This window comes from Rhipicephalus microplus, chromosome 3 (genome assembly GCF_043290135.1).
Source record: "Rhipicephalus microplus isolate Deutch F79 chromosome 3, USDA_Rmic, whole genome shotgun sequence".
Classification (NCBI taxonomy): domain Eukaryota; kingdom Metazoa; phylum Arthropoda; class Arachnida; order Ixodida; family Ixodidae; genus Rhipicephalus; species Rhipicephalus microplus.
The window spans coordinates 74,195,806-74,209,455 of NC_134702.1; the positions used below are offsets into that span (position 1 = coordinate 74,195,806).

Genomic DNA, 13,650 nt, shown 5'->3' on the forward strand with positions numbered 1-13,650 from the left:
GATTGTCGCCGCGGTGCCGGGAGTGTCCGTGACGGCGTGCGTAAAGAAAAGGTTTCCCCGTAATGGGTCGGTCAGCATGCGGCGTGCCTAAAGAAAGGGTTTCCCGTTAATGGGTCGGTCGGCTCTTTACCTTTAATCTTCGTCCGTTTCCCTTCAATGGTCATCAAGTGGTACGCGAACGTAAACACTTTGTATGTGCATGTGTAAAAAAGAAAAAAAGGAAGAAAAAGAAAAAAAGGGAAGAAAAAAAGGAAGAAGAAAAACAAGAAAGGACAGTGTACACGTACGAGTCAGTCAGAAAAAAGCAAGGTCTCCAGCAGTTACGTTCCGTTTGGTTCTTTCCACTCGCCTCTCGCTTGTTGCGCGACGTTTGCTGCTGCCGCCAAGGAAGCCGAAGACGAGAACTTTTCATCTGCTGGCACCTTAAGGAAACGACCGCTCCGACATCATCTGGATATAGAGACGTTTATTCGTTTCTCCTTCTCTTTTCACTGTCCCTGCACCCCTGGTTTTATCCCCTGTCTCCCCGTTCAACCACTCTTAGAGTCCAATCGTAACGCACCACTCTTATAGTCCAATCAAAACGCACAGATGTGTCTCTCCTCACCACAACCTCGAAGACCCACCGCCTCTTGCCCACTCATCGGTTCTCTGCGGTCCCTCAGGTTTCTTTCACGCCGGTTCCCGGAATGGTCGACGACGGGCGTTGCCAGGTCGTAGAAAAGCGCCTCCGAATAAGTTCCCGCGATGCCGGGTTGGCGGGCCATCAATACAATTGGCCCCTGCGCCAATGCCGTCGCCTCCGCTGAGTCTGATTGTCCGGCGGACGTGTACTGGTCGGTCAGCGGACGTGTACTGGACCTTCCACGTGTACCGGCCACCTGCAGCCTGGCTTGGTCTCCTGTAAGGCGCCATAATTGAGCCCGACAGCGGCACGGGAGTTGTCGCGTCCTTTGTGGCCAGCAGACAGTCATCGTCCCGCATTCCGGTGGCCCCGCTTCCTTGTTGGCGAGGGGTCGCCGGCCGCTGGGTGGGTAACATAAGGTATTCGGGGAACGCACGAAGTTCAAGCCCAACACCTCCCCTCCAACTGTGTTGCACTGTATCTATTGGCGAATTCCATTGAGAGAACAGGAGTAAGGGTGCCGAGCAGAGAGGAGTAGGGGGCAGAGCACTGAGAGCCGCGTCACTCGACCTGCCACTGGAATGCGGCACACCTCCGCAGAGCAGGTGTGAGGGAATAAAAAGGCGAGTGAGGAGAAAGGTTGTGCATCCCAGCGTCCTCTGCTGCAAAACACGTGCGGTCTGATCCGGACGGGCAAGGAAAGCACGTGTGGCAGTGGTTGGTACAGCGCACTCGCTTGCGCGCTATCCTGCAAAGCTGCTGCTTCGTATACTACTACATGATGGACTCGGAAGCTCAGCGCATCCTACTGTCTTTAATTCAACACCAGGCACCATCTAGTACGGAAGGTAAAGTGAATTTGATTGCTTTTTATTTGTTTCAGCGCACTTGTCGCGCATGCAGCATGCAATGCATTCTTGCGCGCGTGGACCTAAGCCCACTATTCTTTATCATATCAGAAAAACACCGTGGATATGACAGCTTTATCAGACTGTTCATGCAGTTACCAGCTGCTGCTGTCATCAGCAGTTAACAAAACGTAAACAATTCTAGAAGTACTGCAGTACACTATCCTGTTGCCAAGTTTCCTTGCATGAGTAATTAATCCTTAATTCAAAACAAACTTACATTGCAGACCCCTCCATCAGCAACAGAATGATTCGCAGCGTTTTAAGAAAAGTAACTGCGAAGTGGCGTGTAGCAAGTGTCACGTGGGTGCAGCTAAGTATTGCACGCAGTAACAATTTATTTTTATTTCTGATTTTTAAGTGGCTAATGTCTCCAGACGGCAGATCAGCATCCCACGTGATACGGTGAAGCCATACATCTCCTCGGAAGCACGATTTCTTATCGCAGGGTCGAGATGCTACGTATGATAAGCGATATTTTTTTTTAATTATCAGTGATTTGTGCAGTGTTTCATGCAGCCCTGTAACATGATGAATTGACTTTTTTAGAATTTGTTTTTTGCTTGCTCTAATCCGCTTACCTTCGAGTGTAAGGCATCCGAGTTTGCATAATGTAGCTGACTACTTGAGAAACCATTTTCATTATATAACTGATTTGATTACATTTCCATCATTGTGTGAAAACAGATGCAGTTCTGCGTACAAATATGGCTGGCGATGTGCCAAGGCGAGGGAGCGAAGAAATGCGCATGGAGCTCAGATTGCCATGCGTTGAAACAGGAGGTGGTAAGTATTAGTATTAACATTATTGCGAGGCACTACATTTACTGCTCATTTATATTTTTTAGATGGCACAGATACTCTGCACCTGCCAGCTCCCACTGCATCAAGATCAGCTGACGGGGAGACTGGTGCTCAAAGCAAGCCATCAGGCTCCAGGAGAGGAGGTGGAGGCAAGTATATTAACACTGAGTGTCTACAATTGCCTCAGCAAGTGTTCTTGGGTAAATCTAACAAGCATGCATCAGAGCGTGTAAAAGTGTACTTGTAGGAGTGATCCTTAAATGACAAAAAAAAAAAAGAGAGCATGGAAAGCAGACCACTACAATTACTGGAAGACTGGCACAATTTGCATATTGCATTTACATGCACAATACCAGAACTTATCACTTATGTATGTTTGCTAGTCTGCGCAAATGCTTGTTTTGTTGATTAATGCTTGCTGATTGATAATTAAGCTCAAGTGACCGTGCTGTGTGTTAAATTATTCAATTATAAGTAATGCCTGCACAATGACCGACAGTTTCCCAATAAACCATTTATGTGTTGGTTCTTTCTTATTCTAGCTGCTGAATGGACAGAGGGGCAAACAAGGCTGCTCCTAGAGTACTACCTCAAATATTTCCCTCAGATTGGCCCATTTAAAAAATTCAAAAACAGGAAGCAAGCCTTTAAACAAATATCGATGGACATCGAGGCTGTGCTTGGCATAGCCAAAACCCCAGAACAGTGTGAAAATAGGTACAAAACAGTAATTAGGCGTCGGAAGGCGTCTTCCGACCATAACAAAAGGTCTGGTGCTTCACCCACCCCTGTGCCTTTTGACGACGAAGTGAAAAAAATTGAAAGCATTGATGACAGCATTGAACCGGAGGTAGAGCGAGACGCCTCAGGGGCTACATTCAAAGCCTCGCCCGAATCTCCGGCCGTGTTGTCACCTGCCAACACCACTGAGGAAAATAAGACGCAGTCCTCAAATCCCGACACGAAGCCACGGGTAGGAACTGCACGCCTGGCACACATGCAGTTGTTTTTTACTGAAATGAGGGCACTGCAAGAAGAAAAGGAGGCTCAAAAGGCGGCCAGACGTCAAGAAAAAGAAAATCGAAGAGCTGAAAGGCAGGCCGAGCGACAGGTGCTTCGTGAAGAGCGGCGCAAAATGCATGAAGAAAAAATGGAGATTCTCCGTCAGGCCTTTGGACTTCCAAAATAAAGTGGTAGTTTTAAATAAATAAACGTACTACCCAAAGCGATTACTTAGTTTCAATGTCTTTTATTTTCTAGTTTGGCACAATACACTACCTTGAGAAAATGCAAATGGGCCAACAGGTGTGTGGTAAGGACAATTTTTCCCAACCTTGAAGGTGTTTTAACGAGTTCAGCTTTTCAGGTGGGCCTTTGGTAAGCATATATTTGCTCACAACTGCATAACACGTAAAGGAATTCCTTGTTTCATGGCTGCTGGTTCTGCAACCCCATTTTTATCATCAAGTGATCTCTCTTGATGCTAGCCAAGCCACGTAATAGGCTATCCTGTTGGGCTACACTACTGCTGCTTACTTGAACTGCAGAAGAGCTTGAGTCTACATTTGTTGTTTGTGAGGTAAGTGACAGGTCTCGTGACAGGTTCTCTGGCAAATCTCCACAATCAATGCAGAGGTTGTGAAGCACACAGCATGAAATGATAAACTTGGACATGTTATCCACTGTCCACATATCCAACCTGTGCAGTTGTCTGAAACGATTTTTTAAATCGCCAAAAGTATTTTCAATAAGCACCCTTGTCCCGGAGAGTCTTGCATTGAAGGTTTTTTTGATGCTGTCAAGATTCCCATAGTCTCGAATTGGTGTCATCAGGTACTCCCGGAAAGGATATGCAGCATCCCCCACTATATGGTACTTGCTAGAGCACAGTTGTGGCAAAACACTTGAAATCCTGGACCGACGGAAAATGCGTGCGTCATGAATTTTGCTTGGGTAGCCAGTGCTGGCATCAAGAAACCTCTTCTTGTTGTCACAAACACCTTGAAGTGTCAAGGATAGGTAATGGTGCCGGTTTATATAAACAGATCGCACTTTCCTGGCTGGGCACCTGATAGGCATGTAGCTTCCGTCAACACACCCAATTGTGTCTGGGAATCCCGACAGCTGCAAGAGAAAAAAATGTGCACACACATAGTCAAATAAGCATGGCACTAAGGGTAATGAAAGGTGCCAATAACATGCGGAAAAGTTTAAAACAAACTGGAGACTTGAAGCTCATAACGGCGAGTGCAATACACTACCGGTACACATGATTGAAATTAACTGGCTATTTAATTGTGAAGCATCTGGGAAAAATAATTGTAATAACTTATTTAAAAGGTGCATTCTGGCACTAACTAATTCATAATTGTAATAGTAGAGCGGTAAAGAACACATGGGACCGCACGAAGGGGAATTAATGACACATACAGAGTACATACAGAGTGCACAAGTAACTGAACTCTAGGTTTATTCACTGTACATGCAGGACAAGTACTAGATGTACATCACTAAGCAGAAGATGGGAAAATAGAAGAGATATGAAACAGCATCACATGGTCAAAACTACTCAAGAAAAATGTCCGATTGCTGACAGCATTTGTAATACACATGAAGGAGGCTTGACTGTGTGGTGCTCTTTCATATCTCTTGCATTTTTACATTTTCTGTTCATTTGCAGTTCTGATCCTGCATATCAGTTGCTTTCAGTCCTTATTGTGGTTTGAGTAGGTGTAATTCCTCTTAGTCTGGTCCCTTGAGTTGTGTAGAGCTGTATGACATTGGTGTGAAAAAAACTGTAGTTTATACCTTAAATAGCATGTTTACAAAAGCATAGTTACCTTCTCAAAATCCACAGCAAGCTTCTGCAGGTCACTGGGGAACTTGATTACATTCGGTGCTATGTCGAGCAGGAATGCAGTTACTCGGCCCATCATTCTGTGGTGAGTGCTTTCTGCGACTTCAAAGCGGCCAGCGACATCTCTAATGCATGCTTTGTTGGCTGCATACCTGAAAAGGAGAGGATACTCTAATTAAATAATGGAATTAAGCTTGCTGTTGCTGTCAATGACTGAATAATGGTGTTAACAATGCTGTCGCTGTCAATGAAGCAAATTAGCAAGACAACTGAAGTCAGAAAACACGATTCCACCTTTTTGGGTGACACCTTAGAAACTCAAAATATTTGATTAGTAGAAGCACTATCTAAATAACAAATTCTAATTTTAATTCGCGCATTACATTTATAAGTGTGGAGATGAAGCTCACTGTGAACCTGCTGACACAGCCGATTTGAAATGCTTCGTGAGCAAAAGTTTTCATGGTTGTTTGTAATGATGCATCATGAATTATGCTTTGCCACTGATTCTAGTAACGAGAATTTTGTGAAGCTCAGTGTGTAGGTGTACAAACTACGAAAGCATTTCACAAAATACTATAACTCTATTACGTTCGACACTCGCTAGTAGCATTTAACAAGTTTAAAGCAAGGTGGTCCAATGACATGCTGCGAATTAGGTACATTTATTTGCAATATTTCATATGCCTCTAACCCACTATAAAACGGATTATGCAGTGACCTGATGACAGCGGCATTCCTAAACGTACGGACACTCACCAAAGAAAGGAGAGAATGTGTTCTTCAGCCGACTTGGCAGGCAGGCCACCATGATCACTGTTCTGAGGGCAGTGCGGTGACTTGGCGAATTCTGCTGCCAAGAAGTCCACGACCGGCCGCGTGACGCGGAAATTTCTTTTGAACTGGAAGAAAACAGGCCTTTAAGCAACCTAATTAAAACAGAAGCCGAATGACTCACCTCCTCGTCGGAGTAGCTAGCCACCGTCTTTGTAACATATGCTTCCACTTTCGGCCTTCGCTCTGGCAGAGAAAAGAGCTGCTGAAACGCTGCTGCATACACTTCGTCGTCATCGTCGCTGCTGCTTGAACTCGACTCGGACGTAGAGCTCCAGCAGCTATCGCTGCTGACATCGTCTAGCTCGTCAAATACTTCGGCAAGACGACGACGTTTTGCTGCCTCCGCCATCCGTGAATCTGAAGGCAGGCAAGGTGGACGTTCACTGCCAGAATCTGCCGCTACGACGTTAAAATCGTTCGAGCCCGAGCACCACGCACGCTTCGCTGCCGCCATAACCGCCCGACACGACGCCGCAAAATGTAAACAAGTGAGGAGGATTGCTGAGAGGGTATGTCCGGACATGACGTTCCAAACACGTGGTTTCCTGCGTTTTCCACTCACTCCGCTTTTTAAGAGGGAGCAGACAGAACTGCTCCTGGCTGCTCTCGGCGCAGCAAAAGCGCTCTCGCTCTACCAATGGATGACAGTGCTCCTACTCCTGTTCGACCACTGAAACACGCCGCCTCGGAAGAGAGCACTTTGAGCGTGCTTTTGAGTGCACCTGCTCTCCCAATGGAATTCGCCATATGACATGCGACACAAACACAACCGCATATGCACACGTGTTGACTGGCTCGACACGTGAGGCACCAACTGTCATCGTACCTCGTTGACTCTGTCGCGCGCACGCGCTAACAAAGCATACACCCCCCTTAACTCGCCGTCCTTTTTATGCGTCATCGTTAGGAGTCACTAACCGCGACATTGCGTCAGCATAAGCGTTAAGACACCCCTTTTTGTGTTCAATTTCCAGGTTATACTTCTGTAGTGCCAACGCCCAGCGTGTAAGCCTAGCGCTTTGCGGAGTGGTTAGAATCAAAAATTTGAGTGGGTTATGATCGGCAATCACCTTGATTTTAGCGCCAAATAGCCAAACATCCAACTTCCCCAGTGCCCAAATGATTGCGTAAGCGTCCTTTTCTATTGTGGCCCATCGGGTCTGAGCCGGGCTAAGCTTCTTGCTCAGAAAAGCGATAGGGCGCTCCTTGCCCACCAGATCCTGCTGTGCCAGGTACGCACCAACAGCGCAATCGAATGCATCTGTGATGAGGATAAATTCTTTCCCCGGGTCTGGTGCCTGCAACGCCGACGCCTGCACTAGACAGTTTTTCACTTTGTCTAAAGCTTCCTGCGCCTCTGTATTCCAAGGTAATTTCTGCGGAATACGTCGGCCAGTTAGGTTAGTCAGAGGCATAACGACTTTGGAGTACTCGGGCACGTAGTTCCTATAATAGTTGGCTAGCCCTAAGAAACTACGAAGTTGTCCCTTTGTTTCGGGAGCCGGGATCTCCTTTGTCGCCCTGACCTTCTCTGGATCGCCTTCGAATATCACTCCTACTGCAGTTACTCGGGCGTGATATGCGCGAAGCTTGTTAGCGTGAATGGTTCTGCGTGAACCGTCCTCGAGCTCAACTAAATAACTGTATGGTCGCAGTTTTTCGACCACTGTGATCGGTCCCTTCCACTTCGCCACTAGCTTCCCCTCTCCCTCCTTCTCGAGCCATAGTACTTGGTCCCCTGTGACAAACTGTTTGTCTGTGGCCCTTAAGTTATAGCGTCCTACGTACTCCTTCTGAGTGACTTCACTCTGTCGGGCGGCTCCTTCGCTAGCTTCTTCCAAACTACTTCGGAGATTCGCAAGATATTCCGCTGCTGGCATACCCAATGATACCGGCACTTCCCAGTCTCCTGACCAAGTCCTTTTGAGAATAGATAGGGGCCCGTTCGGCACCCGCCCGTACATGAGCTCGAACGGTGACCGCCCTGTAGTCGCATGTGGGACCTCACGATATGCCCATAACAAAAACGGAATCATTCTATCCCATTCGCGTCCATGTTCGCTGACTATGTGAGAAAGCATTCTTTTGAACGTGGCGTTCCAGCGCTCGACTAAGCCGTTGCTTTGCGGGTGATCGGGCGTGGAAAATCTCGGAGTTGCCCCAAGTCTTTGCAACATCTCCTGTGTCAACCTCGACGTAAAGTTGGTGCCCTGGTCTGAGCGAATTGTCTCTGGCACCCCATGTTGAGAAAATATCTGCTCTCCTAAATGACCTGCCCATGGTGAATCGTGAGCCATTTTCAGCACTTCTTTGTGGCTGTGTGATGGTAGCACTAACTGTTTGCAGATGCGACCCGCGAGGTGTTCCTGATGATACAATAGCTCGTCTTGAACGAGCATGCCATGCGTTCCGGCCTTTGCCTGCGCCCAAGCATCTCGCAAAGCCGTGTCTGCTTCCTGAGCCTCACGAAACTCCTGTCGTTTGCTTTTGACCGGCTCGGAACCTTCGCTGTTGCTCTCCGTGGTTATGATGCCTGCCATCGCCTGTTGCTCCTCGCATGCCTCATCTGACAGCTCTACTAGAGCTTCGGTCTCCTCGACTGCTGAACACTCGTCTGACACTATGTCACGTTTAACCCTTTCCTCGAGAAGCTGTGCGTAATCTTTGGGCGTGATCAGCGCGTCGGTGCCGTCTAGCAGCTTATCTGTGATTGCACATAGCACGGCCGACTGCACCGCCTCGGACATCACGTAAGGACTTCCTTCAGTAGCTATGAGCGGCACGTAAGCCAACTCCGCGGTTACCTGTTGCCCGAACGCTCCCGTCAACTTTATCCGCGAACCCGTACCATCGTATACTGAGGTACCACTGCCTTTCTGATGACGCTCACCTCCGCTCCTGAGACTACCACGGCATTTAATGATCGACCTGAGCTCTTAATCTTTACAGTTACCAGTGAGGGTTGTTTCTGCTTTTTACGCTGCCACAACCTGTCTGTCATTGCAAATTCTGACCCGAATGCAGAAGCCGTCACCCTCGCGACCACTGGACCGTTTTGTTGTCCTGCTGGCTAGTGCCTTGCCTTGAGCCTGAACCCTTATTGGGGCAATTCGTGGCAATGTGGTCGGCACCCTTACACTCAAAACATCGCCTTTTCCCGTTTCCGTCCATGGGTGTATCTACCGCTGTTTTAGCTTTCCTTTGCCACTCCTCTACATTTGACTTCTTTTGCGGTGCCTTGCGCTTTTCGCACTCCTCGAATCTCTCCGCGAGCCTAGCCACACCACTGGGCAGCAAAAAGGACTCCTGTTAATTACAAATGACATGCGCTCTCGCTTCCGGGCTCAAACATTCTTTCAAGCGATCCGCGACGACTAGCTGCTTGAGTTCCTCGAACGTGCCTACCTTTGAACTCTGGACATAATAGTCGAAATAATTCTCAAGGCGCACGGCAAACTGATCCCAGGACTCCCTTTCTCCCTTTTTCGATCCCGCAAACAGCCTCTTGTACTCCGCCGCCGAAAGCCTGAGATCCTCCAAAATGCTTGACTTAAGCTTAACATAAGCTTTGCGCTCCTCTGCTGTAAGCCTGCACAGCAGCCCGCGTGCCCTTTCACTCAACTGTGGCAAAACTAGCCCGGCCCACCATTTGCTCGGAACCTCATACGACTCGAGTGTTGCCTCAACATCCTCGAACCACATTGGCGTAAGCGCCTGTTGGTTCGGCATTGGTGCCAGTACACCCTTTAACAAGCTTGCGAATTTCAGTCGCCTGTCTTCCTCTGACCTCCCGCCAAGCGCTACGCTGTCATCGCTCTCGTTGGACTCTGCCCCATTACAGGCTCGTAGCCGCTGGCTTTCCAGCATCAAGCGCTGCTTCTCCGTTTCCGCCTCAGCAATTTTTAATTGAAGCTGGAGCAGCGCTAGCTGCTGTGCCGACGCCGTATCTGACGTGACACTACAATGACCCCCCCCCCCCCCCCGTGCCGCTGTCGGCGACTCCCAACGCCTGCAAGTTTCCAGCCCCGTCCCCGTTAACTTCCGAGTTGTCCCTTTCTCTGTCTCGCAAGTTGTAATGCTTTGTCATCGCCTGCGCCCAACAGAAAATCAAGAGGTACCCGCCTGAAGTGGCCTTGCGGTGCGCTCTTCCTCCTCGGAATCCGATGGACTAGCCTTGCTTCGTTGATCCCGCAGCGTGGTAGTCAGTTGAAGGTGGTTGTCGTCAGTCTCGGCCGATGTCGCTCCCCGCTGTCCTCCTCAGTTCAGTCATGCAGATCCTGCCGACTGCACCAGTTACGTTCCGTTTGGTTCCTTCCACTCGCCTCTCGCTTGTTGCGCGACATTTGCTGCTGCCGCCAAGGAAGCCGAAGACGAGAACTTTTCATCTGCTGGCACCTTGAGGAAACGACCGCTCCGACATCATCTGGATATAGAGACGTTTATTCGTTTCTCCTTCTCTTTTCACTGTCCCTGCACCCCTGGTTTTATCCCCTGTCTCCCCGTTCAACCACTCTTAGAGTCCAATCGTAACGCACCACTCTTATAGTCCAATCAAAACGCACAGATGTGTCTCTCCTCACCACAACCTCGAAGACCCACCGCCTCTTGCCCACTCATCGGTTCTCTGCGGTCCCTCAGGTTTCTTTCACACCGGTTCCCGGAATGGTCGACGACGGGCGTTGCCAGGTCGTGGAAAAGCGCCTCCGAGTAAGTTCCCGCGATGCCGGGTTGACAGGCCATCAATACAAATGGCCCCTGCACCAATGCCGTTGCCTCCACTGATTCTGATTGTCCAGCGGACGCGTACGTGTACCTTCCACGTGTACCGGCCGCCTGCAGCCTGGCTTCGTCTCCTGTAAGGCGCCATAATTGAGCCCGACAGCAGCACGGGAGTTGTCGCGTCCTTTGTGGTCAGCAGACAGTCATCGTCCCGCATTCCGGTGGCCCTGCTTCCTTGTTGGCGAGGGGTCGCCCGCCGCTGGGTGGGTAACATAAGGTATTCGGGGAACGCACGAAGTTCGAGCCCAACACCAGCTATCAATCTTAGTCACCAATTTCCTCCTGGCTTACTTCTCGGAGGCAGTTGAGTTTCCCGGGGTCCTCGTCGATGCCGGCTACTAATGTTCGAAATTCGAAAATAAAATATGCCTCACGCTGTTCGCGCACGCGTCTGTTTGAGAAACCGGACTGCAAAAGAGCTACGCTTCAAAACTGTGGTTTGGCAGGCGCAGATGTCTAGGTAAAGGTAGCTTCGGCGGTGAAGTGGCGTGGTACCGGTGATTATTGAACCGCAGCCGAAATGGCGTGTCTGTTTGGCCGATATATTCTTGTCCGCAGATGTCGCAATGTAGCATTTATATTAGGTTACTGGAGTCACAATTAAGGCTTTTAGTTATGCAGAATTTGAAATCCGAGAAGTTCACTTTGGATTCACGTGTTGTGACCATCTGTGGGCATACCTTGCAACGAGCTTTTCCGCAGGAATGGCACCCTGATTGAAATTTGGGGGTGATTGTTTTTGCTCGGACAAGAATGTCCTTCAAATTTTTATGCCGGCGGTACACCACGTGAGGTGGCTTCGCGAAAATAGAAGTTAGTCGTTTGCTTTGCCTGATTATGTTGAAATGGCGGAAAAGTATGTTGTTGGTTCGTGGCGCTGATGAGGAGTAAGTTAGTGCAAGGTTCGTTCGGGAAGTCGTTTTAGATACTCTGTTTGGTCCCTTAATTATATCATTCCTGTCCACGTTGCGAGCACGTAGTATAGCATCGTCAATAATGTCTTCCGCATAATTTTGTTTCAATAAGGAATGCTTTAGGTGCTCCGCGTGTCTGCCGAATTCCCGCATATCGGTGCATATTCTTCGGTACCGGTAGGCCTGAGAATACGGAATACCCGTTTTGCAATGCTTTGGGTGGCTGCTGTTGAAATGTAGGTACATTTGACGGTCTGTAGGCTTTTTGTAAAGGTTTGTTGACAAGCGGTAATTTTCGACCAAGACAGTGACGTCCAAAAAGTTAATGCTAGTTTTGGAAATTTTGTGCGTGAATTTTATTGACGGGTGGCACTAGTTAAAATCCTCTATGAACCGGAAAAGACTTCCCTCATCATGGTTCCATATCATAAAAATATCGTCTAAGTATCTTCTATAGTAGAAAAGTTTCAAGGTGCGTCCCTCAATGAATGGGATTTCAAGTGAAGCCATAAAGGTGCTCGCGAAGTTTGGGGCCATTTTCGTGCCCATTGCAGTGCCACTGACCTGAAGGAAATGCTTGCCATTGAACTCAAAATGGTTAAAATTTAGTATAGGTTCAAGAAGTGTAAACAGTACCTCGCCACTTACACTAGTTGATGAGTCAGATTTTACATATTCAGAAACCATAGCCGCTATTCTGTCATGGTGGGGTATGTTGGTGTACAGTGAGCAGACGTCCATGGTCACCAGAAAACTGCCGCCTGAGATGTCGAGACTTGAAGTTTCGCAGATGAAGTGGTTTGTGTCCTTTAGGTAATAGGGAAAATTGGGGGGGGGGATGTTTTTTATTAAGGAATTGATGAATTCTGATATATTTTCCGTTGATGTGCTGTTACTGGATACTATAAGACGTCCCGGATTACCTGTCTTGTGTATTTTGGGGAGCAAATAGAATCGACCGGGAACAGAATGGGCTGGTAACATTGCTTTTATCATTTTGCCGGTAATTTTCTCGTCCTGGCGGAGATTGTTTACGGTTACTTTTATCTCCCTTTTGAATTCGGGAGTCGGGTCCATTGGAAGTTCTTTGTAGAATTTTGTGTCTGATAGCTGTCGTTCCCCTTCCTTTAAGTAGTCCGACGTGTTTAAAATTACTATGCAGCCCCCTTTATCAGCCGGTTTGATAGTAATTCCTGTGTTTTTTCGTAGTTCATCGAGTGCCCTTCGTTCTGAATTTGATATGTTGTTACGAAATGGCCGATTTTTATACGCTCTGATGATATCTTTTTGAACTGCTGATATATACATATCGATGTGTTTGTCCCTCTGCTCACCCGGACACCATGATTTGTCACCACCAATCACTCTATCCTCGTCCGTACAGTCCTTGCGATCATGAAAGTATTCACGGAGGCGGAGATTACGTGCAAAGTTATCAACGCCTTGGTACAGTTCAAATTCATTGAATCTACCAGATGATGGACAAAAGGTTAAGCCTCTCGACAATAGTTGAAGCTGAGCGGGTGTTAGTGTTGTGTTTGACAGATTGAGGATATTTTTCTCATAAGTTTTCGGCTGCTCTTGGCTATCACGCGGCACGGGAGTGTCAGCGTCATATTCGAGAGTAAGGATGTTTTGATTAGGATTGCACTGTAGTTTCGAGTTCCCAATTTTCTCCTCAAAGTTAGGTTGTGGTACGGGTGGTCCGTGGCGTTCTTGTACGGCATCATTCCTATTTTCCTGTTGCAGAGCAGTGGAGCTACTGCAGTCCCGCTTGAATTTTCTATCTTTTACTACTGAAATTTCGCCTCTCCTCTTTAGTTCATATCTTTCCAGCTCTCTTGCCTCATGCTCTCCGAGATCAGATACTAATTTCTGCGTGGCCTCCGTGACACTGTATTCGGCGGCCTTACGCTCACTATGGTC

General features: G+C 48.0%; 1 protein-coding gene across 1 annotated transcript; it reads left to right on the forward strand.

The window, feature by feature from the left end:
- Positions 1-1,259: 1,259 nt before the first annotated feature.
- On the forward strand, positions 1,260-3,566 carry LOC119176341 (uncharacterized). The gene is made up of 4 exons (XM_037427571.2): positions 1,260-1,473; positions 2,221-2,319; positions 2,382-2,486; positions 2,880-3,566. The coding sequence occupies exons 1-4, from the start codon at positions 1,404-1,406 to the stop codon at positions 3,524-3,526; spliced, it is 921 nt and encodes a 306-aa protein (XP_037283468.2). The 5' UTR covers positions 1,260-1,403; the 3' UTR covers positions 3,527-3,566.
- The last annotated feature ends 10,084 nt before the right edge of the window (positions 3,567-13,650 follow it).

Coding starts and splice junctions, on each gene's coding strand:
- LOC119176341 (XM_037427571.2), top strand. CDS start 1,404: ATGATGGACTCGGAAGCTCAGCGCATCCTACTGTCTTTAATTCAACAC. Junction 1,474..2,220: donor GGCACCATCTAGTACGGAAG/GTAAAGTGAATT, acceptor GTGTGAAAACAG/ATGCAGTTCTGCGTACAAAT. Junction 2,320..2,381: donor ATGCGTTGAAACAGGAGGTG/GTAAGTATTAGT, acceptor TATATTTTTTAG/ATGGCACAGATACTCTGCAC.